A 16563-nucleotide genomic window follows, 5' to 3' on the forward strand; every position below is an offset into this window, starting at 1 on the left:
CTCACTACAAGAAGGACATGGAGGTGCTTGAGTGAGTCCAGAGAAGGGCTACGAAGCTGGTGAAGGGTCTGGAGAACAAGTCTTACGAGGAGCGGCTGAAGGAGCTGGGACTGTTTAGCCTGGAGGAGGCTCAGGGGCGACCTTATTGCACTCTACAGGTACCTGAAAGGAGGCTGTAGTGAGGTGGGGGTTGGTCTATTCTCCCACGTGCCTGGTGACAGGACGAGGGGGAATGGGCTAAAGTTGCACCAGGGGAGGTTTAGGTTGGACATTAGGAAGAACTTCTTTACTGAAAGGGTTGTTAGTCACTGGAATGGGCTGCCCAGGGAAGTGGTTGAGTCACCATCCCTGGAGGTCTTTAAAAGACGTTTAGATGTAGAGCTCAGGGCTATGGTTTAGTGGAGGACTTGTTAGTGTTAGGTCAGAGGGTGGACTCGGTGATCTTGGAGGTCTCTTCCAACCTAGACTATTCTGTGATTCTGTGATTCAAATTGACTTTGCAGCTCCATCCCTGAACATTTGAGTAACATTTATCCATTCCTCCTGGGCAGGCCACCCATCTGCACTTTCTGTGAACTTCTGTTTTACATCTGAGCTCAGGCATGGATTCCCCATTCAACCAAGCCAACCTAGTGCCTCACCTGCCTGTGTCCAGAAGAAGGTATTTGTCCAGCCTAAATAACTAGGCATCTCAAACATTAGCCAAGATTAAAAAAAAAAAAAAAAAAAAAAAAAAACACTTCACTCTGGTTGAAAAAATCTTTATTTACATAACACAACAGATGAATCACATTATGTCTCACCCTTGTCCCATTATATATAAAATACTGGTTAAAAGTGTCTTTTTTCCAGACTAGTTAGTTTCCACAGTGCCCTCTCATGAGAGCATTCCATTTGACAGCTGGAACACTTGCTGTTCCACAGAAGTTCACAGGCAAACAGCTCCACTGAAAGAAGCAGTCTTAAGAAAGGAAACTTCAGAGACAGCAGCTGCAGCAGCAACATGTGACAAGCCACCAGGGTTTCAGCTACGTCATTCCATGGTAGCAGGGATGTTGATCCTACCTGAACTTTTACTGTGCCACACTAATGACAGAAGTTTTGAGGGTTTTACATTAGCCATCTGAGATGGCACAGGTGCTCTTACAAGTTATTTTGGACTTAATATCTAGTACAAATTTGTTTGAAGTTACACATCATCAAATCCAGTCATCTAAGTGCTTCCCTTCAAGCCCACATTCCAACTACAGATAGTGAATAGCAAGGACATTGCATACAACAGGGAAATTAGCCTACACAGGGAGACTCTAAAAGGACAAAAATTAATGGACAGAGAAACATTAATAAAAATGTTAGTCTAGTCCCAAAACAGAGAAAATCCAGTTCCATTAATTTTATTTTATGGCTCATACCACAAGCTGAAAAGAAGAAAACAAATTGACTAGAGTCCTTACCTTGGTATAAGAAGATTCCTGCTACACCAAGTCACAACTATATAAACTTTAAACAATAAAGTTGTAAAACCAAGGTGGAGTTGGATCAGGACAGAAGATTTGCCAGGGATCCTCTACAAGGTGCCCAACTGATCTAATAGAAAATGATTTAACAAGTGCATTCTGTGCTAAAATCTATCACGATAAATTTCAGATTTAAAATAAATTCAAGGTAAATTTAGATTAAAGATACAGTAAGCCACATGATCTCTCATTACCAACTTTCTGATTCCTTAGTCCTTGTGGCTGACATGCAAAGTGATTCTGCACGTGGTCTGCTAACATGTTTTCTTGAGAAAGTGCAGCAGACTGAAGAACACAAAGAGCTTTAAACACTTAGGAAACATCAAACACATTAACAAAATGGCCAGCCAGGTGTGCAGCACACAGGATAATCAACAACCACTGACACTTTTCTGCTTTCTTCTGCTGAGCCACCTGACAGGATTGTCTAGGCACTGATGGCATCTTGGCCTCTTCCATTGTTGTGTCTGCAGGGCAGCAGCTACTGCTCTGACTACTGACATTTTACTTGCCCTGGATTCCAAATACGAAGCTGACTGGACAGTGACAGCTGATCAAACTGGGGGAGTCTCATTCTGGGCTTTAAAGTTATGCCACAGCACATGGATCAGTCAATACTTTAAACATGCAAACGTAAACAAGCACTGCTGAAGCCTGTTTAACTTGCCCATATTAGCTGAAATTGAAGAAATTGTATTAATAACTGAAAGGAAAAAAAAAGTCTGCAACAAGCTATGTAATTATAAAAGCAAAACTTACTGGAGCAAAGAAACGCAGGATTTGTAAACTGTTATTAATTAAAAGACCCATAACCATTCCAGACAGAAAAAAAAAAAAATGAACACCCAACAGAATGCCACATTATCTGAACATGACACTGTCAGACTTTTGGAAATGCTCCTGACTTGTACGCAAAATGAGAACGTATCTGAAGGCTGACTGGAATGGATGATGTTTGTAATGGAAGGCTGTTTGAAACTTCACGATGGCCTTTCCAACAGAATCCCCAGTCTTCAGGGAAATTAGTATCATAGGAGGCATTTCTTAACTGTGTATGTTTAAATGGATAAATATCTACAGCCAAGAAGATACAAAATCTAAGCTATCATCTCTGTGAGATGATTTGTATGAGAATGTCCTTCACAGTAAATTCACAGGTAGAGAGGATAATGCAAATATCCTTCCCAAGGACAAGGGACATGTTTACCATCCCAAGGCACTAAGTTAAGGAAACTCTTCTGATGATCACACTGCTATTTTGAATGTATTTTGAATGTTGTTGTTGTTTTTTTTTGTTTGTTTGTTTTTTTGAGCCCATTCCAGCTCTATAAACACAAATATCACAAGTTTCAGTTTGAACAAAGCAAGAACTTGCCTGCTTCATTGAATTCAAAAATACCAGCTATGGATCAGAAAACCCCAACCAACCACCTCAGCTAATGAATACAATTCACCACAACACGATGTGCACTAGCACCAAAAATGCTCCCAGTTTTTTGGAGGTTGAATTTGGTATTGCCCGGTTCTTTTGGAGGTTGAATTTGGTACTCAAATTCAACCTGACTGGAAGCAGGGAGGAGTACAGCATTCAGCTTCCACTGGGAAGCAGCAGGACATAAAAAGATACCAAAAGATAGCAAAACTTATTTCAAATAAGATGAGAAGCATTTCAGTCTTAACTGAAGATTGCTAGGTAAAACCGTATGGGTATACCAAAAAGTAGCAGAGGTTATGACCATGCTTTTAGAGTTAAGACCCTTCCCCACAGGTCTTTCTCCCTCCAAGCAGAAGAGCGCATTTGCAAATGGGAACCCTTCACTTCCTCTTTTTGCACAGTCTGTAGGAGCGTGCCCACAAACAGCACAGAATTCTCCACAGTAGCATTTTTTCAACAGAAAATACACTTACCGAGGTCATTTCTAGCTATCACAGGAAAGGCTCACTTCATCTTATGTTGTACCTTTGCATCCTCTTCTCCCCTATCTACCCAACACTCCTGACTTGCATAACAGCCAGGCAAAAATTTCACTTCTGCCTCCTACTTAACTGGATTCTTAAACTTACAGACAGTAAGATGAGAGTAGTAATGGCTAAGGATATTTTTATAGGGTCATTTTAAACTACAGTGTCTCCAAAGAAATTTGTTCCCCTATGTGCTTTCCGCATGACGTGTCTGAGTGTGATTTGTAAACTCTGAAGTCCTCAGGAGGGGCTCATCCAAAGCAGCACTCAGAGGAAAGTACATTTTGGAGGGCAGTCCATCTTGCTCCAAAAGACGATATCCTCTGGCAACAGCTTAGTAGCTCATGTCAGATACTGCACGACGAGAAACATAATTACACAAGTCAAAATCATTCCCCCAATCATAAAGTATTTATCTTGAAAGGCTCGCTTCTCAATCAGCCGCATTACAGTATTGGATAAGCCCAACATGTTGGCAACATCCAGGATCTTCTTGTGAGTACCCTAAAAATAAAAAGACAGCAAAGAAACAATTAACTCCATGGTACGCTTCTTATTCTATAGAATATTTTATCATGGATGGCAAGTGATAAATTCTAATCCCTCAGTAAACAAAGGAACTTTCTATAAGTTCCTACAACTTCTTTGCCATGTTGTTCCTACAATTTAAGAGGAGATAGCCATGGGACCCTGGAAATAAGTGGAGTCTTAGACTAATTCACACACAAGAACAAGAAAGAGGTAAAGGTACAAAGCAATGTGTCCAGACAGAAACATCACAGACAACAGCTCAGAGAAATGAACTCCCTATGGAGAAATTAAGTTCTAGTTCCACTTCCAGACATACAGTCTAATAAGAGCTTGAAGCCCCAGACAACCTTTCTTGCAGAACTTCCCTCCTGCTGGTCTGAAGTACAGTTAATACCAAGAAGAGGTTCAAAAGGAGGTCCAGAAACTTCTGGTATCAGTGGTCAAGTGCAATGAAAAGGCTACAACAGTGTAATTAATGCAATTTCAATAAATCCTTCAGGATAAAAGCAGTGAAAACAGACTGCTGGTTGGTATGCTGCAGGCCCGTATCTGTTTTGTTTCGCTGCTGACGCAGCCGGTACTAAGAATGTCTGTGGATCCCACCAGTTACCGTATCACCACTACTGTGTGTACTCAGTCACTACTGCAGTGCTGCAGTAATACTCTTATTTCAAGGCAACGGTCAAAGGAAACCGCATGAAATACAGGCTCATAGATGTACTTTGAGCATGTTCAGAGATGGGTATCATCCTATCTGGGAGAAAGGTAGAAAACTCATGGCTGCAGAGTCCCAGCAGTACAGGTAGATGAAAAGCTCCATTCTAGATAAGCTAGACAAAAACGTGACATACAGATGTGCATTCAAAGATGCTGCACTCAGCACCACAGCTCAGCCCAGCTCACAGCACGCAATTAGCTGAAGCATGCCTCAGAGAGACACTGGGTAGGACCAACTTCCATCATACCTTGCAAAAAGATAGGTGCTGCCAGAAAGAAGCCGTATCACCATGGTGAGGATAAATGGACCTAGTCTTTCAAACTGACTTTCAGGTCCCAATGCTTAACAGAAAACCCTGCTTCAGAATGCTGTGAGACTTCAGAGAAGTTACTTTTTCAAGAGAGCATTCAGAACCCTGAATCCTCTCGTGGCACTAATAACCCATCCAGCCCTGCCTTTTCTTCCATGTCTGCTTCATGAGAAGGTAACAGAACCTCTCTTTGTTTCTACTAGTCCTATGGCTAGACCACTCAGCTACAAACTATCTCAAGAATGAATGCCTAACAACCACAGTAAGTTTTTCTACTGACTGCCTTTGTATAAGAAGAAATATATATTCCCTAGGTCAGTGAACAAATAATCTTAACCTTAGCTATCCTTCATCTCAGAGAAGAAAGACCTGGGCTTCAAACTCTGCTGTAATGCATCAGTGTAACACTCACGGATGCAAGGACTCATCACCTGAGTATGGAGTAGAAAACGGGTTACATTTATTGCCGTTATACCCTGCAGTGTTTTGAGAACACCAGCTAGCCTAGACCTCTGTAATCAAAAAAGGAAGTACCCAGCCTGTAAACTGCAACGGACATTAGGATTAAAGGAAACACCTTGCAATGCTGCCTTGTGAAGACACCTGTCCCTGGTAACCCTTACGAAACATGTACCATAGGTACTAAAATTTGTTCCAGCAAAATGCATATGCACTTTCAGGGCAAGATCTGTTTGTGTCTACAGTTCAGCTATCTCTATGTAAGCCTTTCAAGCCAGTGGTACAGTAGTCTACACAATCCCTGGAATATGAGGTGTGATTCATCTGACCACGTGTAGGGATTTACGAGTATTTGTATAGAGATTTAGCAATTAAAAAATGCCTAAATCCTCTGACAGCTACATCCCAAAGCAGCAAAATCACAAAACAGGTAGCAATAGTTATCCCCATCTTACGATGAGCACAACAGAGATAGGAATTTCCCTTTTCAGAGATCTAGCTTCCCCACCCCAAACACACTGCTTATTTAAAAGCTCAACTTAGTAGCACGGTTTAGTGGTGGACTTTAGTACTAGGTTAAAGGTTTGGACTAGATGATCTTGGAGGTCTTTTCCTATCTCAATGATTCTATGATTCTCTTTTTGTACCTTTGAACTCTTAACTCAAAATTTAACAACATCTTGAACAGTCTTTAAATTAAAAGACAAACATTTGTTATCTTTAACAGTAATTTGGGAAGATATATATTGTTTCGATACATTAGACTTGAGTATTATCTCCATTACTGAACTTAAACGTAAGTACTTTATGCGAGCTTTGTGGTTGATCTCAGTGATATTTACCTGTACCAACGTCTTATCTATGAGCTAGCCATTGCTTTCTTCATTTGGAAGAAAAACAAACAAATCAAAAAAACACAGAACAGAACAAAATAAAACACAACATTTAGCACTCCAGATACTGACCACTGTGCAGACGAAGATGGCTAGCCTACCAGGACACACACAAAAAAAGAGCTTAAATATGTTCCTAGTAAAATGACAAAATAAAAGATTTTAGGATTAGCTAAATCAGCGTCTAGGCGTTTACCATACTTATTTATTTCTTCTACTTGACCTGGTCATCTTAAATGCAGAAATGTGGGGTCTTTTTAGTAAAAAATGATGCCCCCACCTTTAATGTCACTCTCTGGTCCCTCAGCCCCTGAAGGATGTTGGTCCCACTGCCAATAAGATCATCCATGCCACGATGGGCATTCTGCAGGGATTCATTAAACTGTAATGTTTCGTCGATCGGTATGGTGGTGTCAGAGTCCTGTAGGGGAAATGCAGGGTCTTGGTTACCTTGCCTACTCACTCATACTCACAGAGCCAGAAAGAGAACATACTGAAACAAGCACCCCTTGACAGGACTTGTGGGCTTATTTTTTTTTGTTTATTTTTAATAGGGATGTTAAAGTAATATTAATATTTGAGTGAACAAAGTAATTTAGAGAAGCCTATAGGAAGCAAGACAAAAGGCAGAGTTGATCAGCTATTCAACTGCATTTAGATTTCAGGAGATAAAAGGTCAGATTAAAAATTGAGAATTTTCATAATCCCTTTATGACATAGGTAGGAAAGAGTATTACAGTAGAGAAGATCAGAACTATCAGAAGGGATTAAACAAGGAAGTCGTGATCGCTGCAAGCAAAAGATTTTTGAAAGACAATAGCACATTTATAATGACAAAAGGCTTGCAAAACACAGGTCTGGGAGATGACATTCTATAAACTCGTATTAACAACAAGGTACAAATTTCTGATAGGGAGGGCAAACAGACATATGAACCTAGTTCCCTTAAAGTCTCACTCACTCACCACCCAAGGCCTTATCTAAATAATAATGATAATTTTTTTAAAAATCCAGAGAAGATGCGTTAGTGCAACTAGAAACTATAAATTTTGAAATGGAAATAACTGGGTAAAATTTGCTATCCTGGGTCACATAAGAGGTCAGAGGATGTCATCACTTTTCAAAACGTTTCCAGTTTCATCTTCTCTGACACCATTCCACTGAGAGAGTCAAGGTAATAGTTCACAACTGCCACATTGTTTTGTGAACAGTCATCATTATATTGGTTAGAGCTAAGTGTGGAAACACTGGCTTAACTGCTTCCACGTACTCAGAGTGTCAAGAACTACTAAAATGCATATTTAATATATTGGGCAGAAGGTGCTTAATACCTGTCAGCTGTAGGTTACTTGCACGTAACAATGTCAAATTTGACCTGAGTAGTCTCTGGTGATTATTGTAGAAAAATTTTTAATAAAGGAATCACGTGTACAATCCAGTGGTGGGTATCTGTCTGCCTAGATGGATATTCTGCTTACGTAGTGTGAAAGAATGAAGAATAAAGGACAGAACTATTCCCAGATAGATGGTCAAAGATACTGGATGAAGAAGGCTATCAACGGTGTACACAACTCTTTGATCAAAAGTCAATACAGCACAAAGGTTGAAAAAATTATCTTGTCTTACGGGAGTCTGCAGAGCAACAGCACTTGGATTTGCATCTGAATGGCTATTCTTTCAGATATTTATTAAACTTCAAATCAAAAGGGATTCTGTTTCCAATGCAAGGAATTTGCAGTTGGTTTTATTTTATACACAAGGCAGCAAGAAAAATAACAAATAAGATCTTTGTTCATAGAAACACAGAATGTGTTGGAAGGGACCTTAAAGATCACTTAGTTCCAACCCCCTGTCATGGGCAGGGAGGGACACCTTCCTCTAGACCAGGCTGTTCAAAGCCCCATCCAACCTGGCCTTGTACCCCCTCAGACAGACACTAGATGGCAGCATATTTTTCATTTGCTGTAAGTGGTTTTCTCCAGAATTCTACCGGGGAAGGCTTTCAAGACATTTATCTTCTAATTAAACAAAACATTCAGAACACTGCTACAGCTTTCAAGAGCTGTTATGTACACTACCGTGATTTATTCAGAATGCTTACACACTCACCTGACATTCCTATTTAATAAAATAGGGTAGTATATAAATAGCTATGTAAACTTCTAACCTAAACAGGCAGTAACTCACAAATACAAGGGACAATATGCTTCAGAAGTTATGTTTTTGTAACAGTAAGTTTAAAAAAATACAAAATAATCACACATCTTAATTATATCTTGAGACACCTTTCAACATGTTCAGGAACAAAAAATAGTATGCCAAGTATTTTGTGTTTCCAGTACTGCTACTCCTCTTCAAAACTGTTCTATTTACTCATGCATTTTCTTCCTGGACAAGCTTTCCTATAGGAAAATTTCTTCCCATTTGCAGAACATCACAGCTTTTGAAAACAAATCAGGTTTCAAGTTCCAGTGTTCATTTCAAGACTTGTTTATAATTTTGAAATGGCCAACAAAATGCTAGAGGTCATTTACGTTGGGCTTTGAGAAGTGCAGTGAACTTCCAAAATCTCAAGAAAATATAGCCATTCACATTGGATTTTTCCTTGCCCTAACAGCGAAAGACAGCACAGAAAGCAAACAGTAAGATAAAAAAGACATGCTTTTAAGTCACAGAAAAGCAAAGAATGAAAGCATACCTACATTATTCAGAGCAAAATTTATCTGGGAATTTGCCGGGGGAGACGTCAATGGAAGAACTCAGAACGATCAAGAACAGGTTGAAACACATACCTGTCATTGAAAACTTTTGAATCATTTATAGTTAAAATGGAAGATTTTTTCCCAGCTACACAATTTATATTTGGACAAATGAAAACTTGCTGGCATCTACTAACAGCAGGGTGCATAAAAGCTACTGATACACATAAGAATTTTCTTGACATTTTTTCAGGTCCTGGGATTTGACAAAGACTTTTGACACAAATCCAATTAAAATGTATTCTTTGTTACCTACCTCATTCAACTTTTTGAAACTGCTATATAAAATCAGGTAGAGCTGCACTGGATAAAATTGGAGCAGCAATCTCGAGTCTTTCACCACTGCCTCTTTTTTGACCAAGTTTTCCTCATGAAAGAGTTGTACTTTTTCAACATGTATTATTACTCTTTCCTATCTTTATTCCACTTACACCATCACACAGCAGCCATCTAATAGTCAAGCCTAGGTCTTGCCCGAAACTTCTCTGAAAGATTAAGGCCTCTAAAACAGAGAAATCTAAAATAAAGAATATTTACATTAGTAGTGAATGTACGTGCTAGTAACTCTTCTCGCTGTCGTTCCTGCTGCTCCCGGATGTAACGGCGATGTTGAAAGTTCCTCAGAGCTGTCTGCAGATGCTGAACATCATACTTCAGCTGGTCAACTCGGCTAGACAGGATCAACAATAGGAAGACATTCCCAGGGATAAAATACCAATCCTTTGTGGTGTTTTTAATGAACAATGGAGCATTATAAATTAACAGCGACAAATACTAAGAATGATGGATTCTACTCATCTAAAAGATAAAGGACATTCTATGTTATGCTTACATTCCATACTTAGATTGTGCCTCGTATTACTACTAAACAGGTGATTATTTAATTGCAAGCTAAAGATAGAATGTGAAGCAGAATTCTTGAGCTATCTTGTACATCCTATCCCACGACTAGTCTCTTCAGAGATTATATATATATTCTTCATTTAACACAGATTTGGAAAGACAGTAGAATTTGAACAGTTTCTACTTTATGACCTGTTCACACAGAAGATTAGGTTTTCAAGTTTCATTAGTTAACATCACGTTCTTAAGGCTGAGTTTTTACAAAATGTACCTAAAAGCCAATTGACAACACATCGCCATTAGGCTAAAATAAATCACGTCCAGAACTCTACTGTTTCTGATTAAATGTTCAATAAGTACAAAGAAAGCATAGATGACTGTTTCAGATAGTGACCTTTATAACATAGGTGATATGAAATCCACCCTATCTACGACGGCATTGGGACTAAAAATTAATTGAAGAGTCACAGAACAATTTAGCATGGAAAGTTCTATGATGGTCTCTGGTTCAAGCTGCTCAAACCAGTTCTAATTTTTGAAACCTTATTTTAGTCACCAACAGCTAGGAAAAGTTTTCAGAAAAAAATGTCACCTTCTAAAGTGATTTTACTCCTTACCTCTACAAATACCATTAAAAGCAAAATAATTTCAACTCAGTATGTCATTTAAGCATCAAAGTACTATATTTTGCTAAGCACCAAAGTACTCATCTCAGAACAGAGCCATGAATTCAGCTCAATTGCCAGTCTGCAGGTAAATGCAGGAAAATGATTTTGCCACTGTGCCTCAGTTCTGTTACAGTTGAGCAGAGATTTAAGTTGTAATGTGAAAAGGTTCTACTCAAATGAAAAGGGCTACAATAAATTTAATGAAAACAATTACGAAGACTACACCATTATCAAAGCAAAGAAGGTGAACTTACAGTTTAGCATTTTGTCGCTTATTGGGAGGTTCTTTACTGGACAGGATTTCTAGACGTTCCAAGTTACTGAATATATTGTCTATTCTTGCTTGAATCTCATTTTCTACTACTGCAAGGAAACAAAAATATATTTTAATTTGAATTAAAGAACTGCAAATTGAATGAAGGCAGAAGTACAACAGCATTCAAACCAGTATTTAAAAACTGACACAAATTCTTGCTGGATGGAAACAAACACACACACACACACACCAAAAAAAAAAAAAAAATCAGATGAACAAAGAACTGTACAAATCACGAAGAGCCACTTCTTTAACTGGCTAGTTTGAGACTCTTGCCTTTTCTGCCCTCCTCTGAGAAGGGAACGGGGAAAGCCTTCAAGATCCAATGAACTCCTTCAAGAGATCCAATGCTCCTTCAAGATCCATGAACTTCTTTCCCTATCTCCTCTATATAATAGGACTTAAAAGTTCCACATTCCCCCTTGCTGTTTTCCCAGGTCTTGCTCATAAAAGCTAATAGCCAAGATGATTCTCACAACAATGGCAATTTAAACTTCAGAAAACTGTTAACGCAGAGTTCCCTTATCCACACCTATAGCATGGGAGGTTGACAAAGCAACCAGAAGAAGTAAGAGTTGATGGGAACTGGCAGACTAGACAAACAGCTTGGGAAGGCATGCCCAGGGTAGGGGAGCCCTTACAGGTGGGAAAACAAGACATACAACATCTGCCTCTGTGATCATCTTCTTTGCTATTGCTTCTGATAATTTGTGTGTAGAAAATGCAGAGACAAGAGATCAAAATGCAAACTCAAATACTAAGGTGGGAAGAACATACAGCTAGGGAAAAAAAAAAGGATTCATATGCTTTCAGTTACTGTTATTGTACGGCAAAGCCGCGTATAAGTCACTAACCCCTTCCTCATTTCACAACCACATATTCCAACTGTGTCACAATCCAGCGTTTCACAACTTGAACTGCACAGGGAGACCTTTAATCACCTGTCGTTATTGTGCTTAAAGAAAGTGAGCTTGCAAGGCTGAAGGTACGCACCCTCCAGAGCACATCCACAGAACGATTATTAGAGGACACTGAAGCATCATCATGTCTGTGCAGTCATGAAGACAACCCTGAAGCCAAGTCTCAGACTACCACAGTCAGTCTTAGAATAATCAACAAACCTTAACAGTCACAATTTGTTCTTAGTTTGCGTTTAAACTAAATCTTAAGAGATATTGTTTATTCCTATTTTCTTTTTAGATGAAAGAGATATACAGTAAAGCATCAGTAATCAACTACTTCCTCCAAAGTATCTCAAGACTTTCCAGAAAATTCCGTTCAGCAGTACCCAGAAAGGAAACTGTACATAAAACCCCTTTTCTCTGCAATTTGATCTCACACAATCAAAGAGTAGCCAACTCATACACATAAACACAGATCAATCAAATCATCCTAATTCATTTCTCCATCATTTAGTACAGCTAAACTGCACAGAAGAGCAGCCAGAACAGCAGATAGACAATTACATCAGCATTAGCTAGTCCAAACAACAACGTTACTTTCTTTCTCATGGTACTTTTTTTCTGAGCAAGAAGGGATTATTTGCCCAAAGCTGGAAAAAAAAGCTGCAACTGAAACTGATTTCCTGACTCTTTTTCCTGACCTTCCGACTAAAGATAGTTCTTTTTTCCCATAAGTTCTTGCCTACACAGTAATATCTAGAGCACATATCTGTATTTTTATATATAAAATAGTATGTTCATTTATTGACTGTAAGATGGTACATAATCCCATCTCTCACTTCAAGTAGCAGAGGCAAGACAGCAAGTTATGCTAATTTTCACAGGGCTCCAAAACCACATTTAGAGCACAGCAGCCACGTCGTCTGGCATTGTACTGGATGTACAGGTAGCAACAACCATCAGAGAAAACAGAACCAGTAGACAAGTTGTTGTTTTTTGATAGGAAAAGTTATCACAGCCTTTTCTACAGTGAAGTCATGCTTCACGAATATAGTTAGGGTAACAGAAGTCAGTCGACTGGTGGATAAATGTATCTACTCCGTCTTCACTTCAAAAGTTTTTGATCAGGCCTATTAGCAACTAGTTTTACAGGAATTCAGACTCCAAATGCATGTCCAAAATACATTTGCCAATTCTGCACTAGGGTGAAAAATCTTGCCACAATAAATCATATTGTTTTACGACAGTCATTTTATTAACACAAGGTTATAGTCCAAACTTACTGAGGCAATTTCAGACCTAGTTGTTCCACGTATTTCTCATAAGCAAATGGAATTCCAGGTTCTCTGGACCTGATGCAAGTCTCTACAGGACTCTCATGCAAGCAGGAGCCATTAGAATCACCCTGCTTAAATTCCTGCACATCAAACGACAGTCTTTTCCCCAGAAACTGGCCTAAGAATCTCTTTGGGAAGTTTGCCAATTAGTGGATGCTTAAGGAACAGTGAAACAACGGGACAGATATCTAGTGACGTTTTTCAACTTCTGAGCTTCTAACAAACTAGCTTGGTGTTGTCTGAATTTGCAATTCTGTCCACATCTGTGTGTTTATTATACCTCATCTGTGTTTATTATACCACGGCATACTCTGACAATGCATCAAAACCTCACAGCACCAAAAAATCTGAAATTCTGAGTTCAAGACACTTATAGAAGCATTTATAGCAAACACCACTTCTCAACTCAAGATCTACCTACCGTAGGTGACGAAGTAAATTTTTGTTCTGCCCTTTCCACTATCCTACAAAACATCACCTTAATCAAGTTATATGGTAAAATAATTTTAATGCATTCCACATCAGCAATGTGTCTCACCTGTTAATCACAGTGACTGAAAAGCCAAATTAGTTCATGTAATGATTGTAAATATAATGATAAAGCATACGAGGTTGAAGGTTCAGGTTACATCAGTATTGGAGTGGGACTTTTCCCTCTAATTACCTACTTACAGTGTACTGACTGTTTGTCTGAAGTTTCCAGACGTCCCATGTAAGATTGGACTTCATGGACTTGTCTATCAAAAGACAAATAAAGAAAAAGAAGTCAGTTAACATCCATAAAATGAAAAACAAATATTTTTTCAATATCTTAATCTTCAGCTGCTTTCAGAACATAGTAAGAATCAGATATATGCTATTCAGTGCAGACAGCCCATCACTAAACATATAAAAAATAACACAAATCTTCAGTTTGAAGACAGCTGTGCTTTCAATTAATATGCATCTACAAAGTAACTTTCAGTGTTAAAATAAAAATCAAGGTGAAACGATTTTTTTCTTCAGTGACTTCCAATCCAGTTCTAGCTCCCTTAAACTGAGGTTGTCTCTCGTGTCACACACCTGGTATGCTCAATGTCATTTAAGATCTACCTACCCCAAGACAACCATAGAGGTATCAGATTCACAATAGGAACTCATAAATAGTAAGTATAGCAGAGGGAAGGTCTCACTGGTAGAAGAGCCAGTACAAGGGAGACCTTAATAACAGGTCTGCAGTGAAATACTACCTAAATACGTCACTAAAGTGGCGAAGAGACACCACACCTTTATGGCACTGCAGAAATAGGTAGTACGCATCTTCAGCACAAGCTGTGTCACCTTCTTCTCACAAAGGAAAATAACGGTACAGGCAAAGGATCAGGGAAGGACTATAGATTATGGAAAGTACTAAACAGCTTTAATACAATAGAGTTGTTCAGTCTGGACTGCAGATAATAGCAAGGAGACATTCTTGAGCATAAATGGCACAGAGGAAGGTGAAGAAGGAATGACTTGCACCATCTCTTACAATACATGAATCACAGAGGCATCAAATTGAAGTAGAAAGCTTAAAATAGAAGGAATTCCTGACGTTGCACAAGCAGAGACAGAAGAGAAACAAAAGAAAAATAAAAACACATTGATAGTTGTTAAATTGATGTTTAAAAAAAAAAAAAAAAGCCTCAAATTTCAGGGAGGCCAGGACAATATTTAGTGAAAATATTCACTCTTAAGTCACTTTTTTTTTTTAATAACACTGTGCCACTAAACAGGTAACTCCAACTTTTACAGTACTTATGACATGTTAACTAGAGAACCAATTCAACATCCAGTATCTTGCATTTCATACTTGTTCGATAGTTTTCTTTTCAATCAGGTTCTCTAGGATGCTTCAGATCCTGAGACTCACACTGCTTTTAAAATGCCTGTTTAGAAATCCATGTGTAGGAGCAAAATCAGATCACGGGCAACCTGATTAGAAAAAGATACTTCATATTTGCCAGGACTTTTCCAATTGAAGAAAATCCAGTAGGTCTGGGAACAGGTGGGAAGAGAGCTTACAAATTGAGATTACCTTCAGACTGACAATAAAATACAATGAAAAACAGAGCTCAAGAGCTACAATCAGAGCAAGGCAATATGGAAACTGGAACAAGGCAAAAGCATTCCCCTTATCAACAACAGTTTTATCACAGGTTTGCCTTTCTGTATCAACAGCAGGATTTCCAGCTCTTCCCTATATCTTTATTTAATGAAACCCATTAACAAAAATACTAGGCTGGAATATTTGGTTAACTCCCCCCTTTGGCTTCTTCCCCATGAGTTATTTCCACCACACTGACAGTTTTTTTGCCTGATTTGTGGTTTCCATTTTTCCTACCACTTAAACCTCACCAGATTACCTTCATCTCCAAAGCCGTTTCATATCTCACTCACACTTTTCCTGAGAGGGTTTAAATGCTGCCCCCGGCCATCATCAAAGCCCACTAACATAAAAACCCTAACGAACGAATGTGCCTTACATTTACGCGTATGCAGTAAAACAGAAACACCTTTTTTTTTTTTTTTTCAGTGAACACTTGTAATCCCACACTTTAAAACCTGAAGCCAGTAACCCCTGCCTTGACTCGGGCCTGACGTGGCTAAAGGCACCTCGGGACCTTGGACCCGGTCAGCCTGGAGGGACCGGGTTCGCTTGGCCCTGCGACCGAGAAACGGCACAGCTCCCCTCAGCCCCTCGGGGGGATCCCGGCCGCTACCGCCCCCTCCCCGCCGCCATCCCGGCGGCCTCGGCCGCTCCCACAACGCGGCCCGGCCCGGCCCGGCCCCCGCCTCACGGCGGCGAGGCCGCCACGGTCGCCCGCCGCAGCGCCTCACGCACGAACTTGTTGGTCTGGTGGTAGAGAGCCTCCATGGCACGGCCCGGCCCGACACGGCTCGGCTCGGCACGGCACGGCCCGGCCCGCTCCGCTCCGCCGCCCACGTCGCATCCGGCCCCGCCACCCTCGGCTTCCGCCGGCCGTGGCCCCGTCAGGAGCCCGAGCTGCCGCCAGGGGGAGCCGCGAGCCCGCGGTCCCGGAGCCGGGGACAGGGACAGGGGCAGGGGCCGGGTCTCAGCGCCGCGCCCCGAGGCCCCGCGCCCCACCCGCTTCACCCGGCCCGCGGCCGCAGTCCTTGTCCCCGCACAGCCCCAGCACCGCTCCGCCGGCCCGGCCCGGCCTTCCCCTTCGTTACTTGCCTGCAGCAGACTCGTTGCCCCATCCCTGCCCTGGTGCTTCGCCAGTCGTCTCCCATAAACCCTTCCCTCACCCGTTCCCCGATGCCTTTCTCTCTGCTGTTCCGAAGCTGCTGCTTCCCCTCAGGCTT

At 40.5% G+C, this 16563-nt stretch overlaps 1 protein-coding gene across 2 annotated transcripts; it reads right to left on the reverse strand.

The window, feature by feature from the left end:
* Nucleotides 1-745: 745 nt before the first annotated feature.
* On the reverse strand, nucleotides 746-16223 carry GOSR2 (golgi SNAP receptor complex member 2). Of its 2 annotated transcripts, XM_035347750.1 has the most exons (6): nucleotides 16083-16223; nucleotides 13888-13952; nucleotides 10915-11023; nucleotides 9687-9819; nucleotides 6671-6811; nucleotides 746-3983 (listed from the first exon to the last, which is right to left on the reverse strand). In XM_035347750.1, the coding sequence occupies exons 1-6, from the start codon at nucleotides 16109-16111 to the stop codon at nucleotides 3822-3824; spliced, it is 639 nt and encodes a 212-aa protein (XP_035203641.1). In that variant the 5' UTR covers nucleotides 16112-16223; the 3' UTR covers nucleotides 746-3821. The 2 variants fall into 2 exon arrangements, with proteins under 2 accessions (XP_035203641.1, XP_035203642.1); XM_035347751.1 differs by lacking the exon at nucleotides 6671-6811.
* Nucleotides 16224-16563: the final 340 nt, after the last annotated feature.

The sequence above is a fragment of the Oxyura jamaicensis genome, chromosome 27 (genome assembly GCF_011077185.1).
Source record: "Oxyura jamaicensis isolate SHBP4307 breed ruddy duck chromosome 27, BPBGC_Ojam_1.0, whole genome shotgun sequence".
NCBI lineage: Eukaryota > Metazoa > Chordata > Aves > Anseriformes > Anatidae > Oxyura > Oxyura jamaicensis.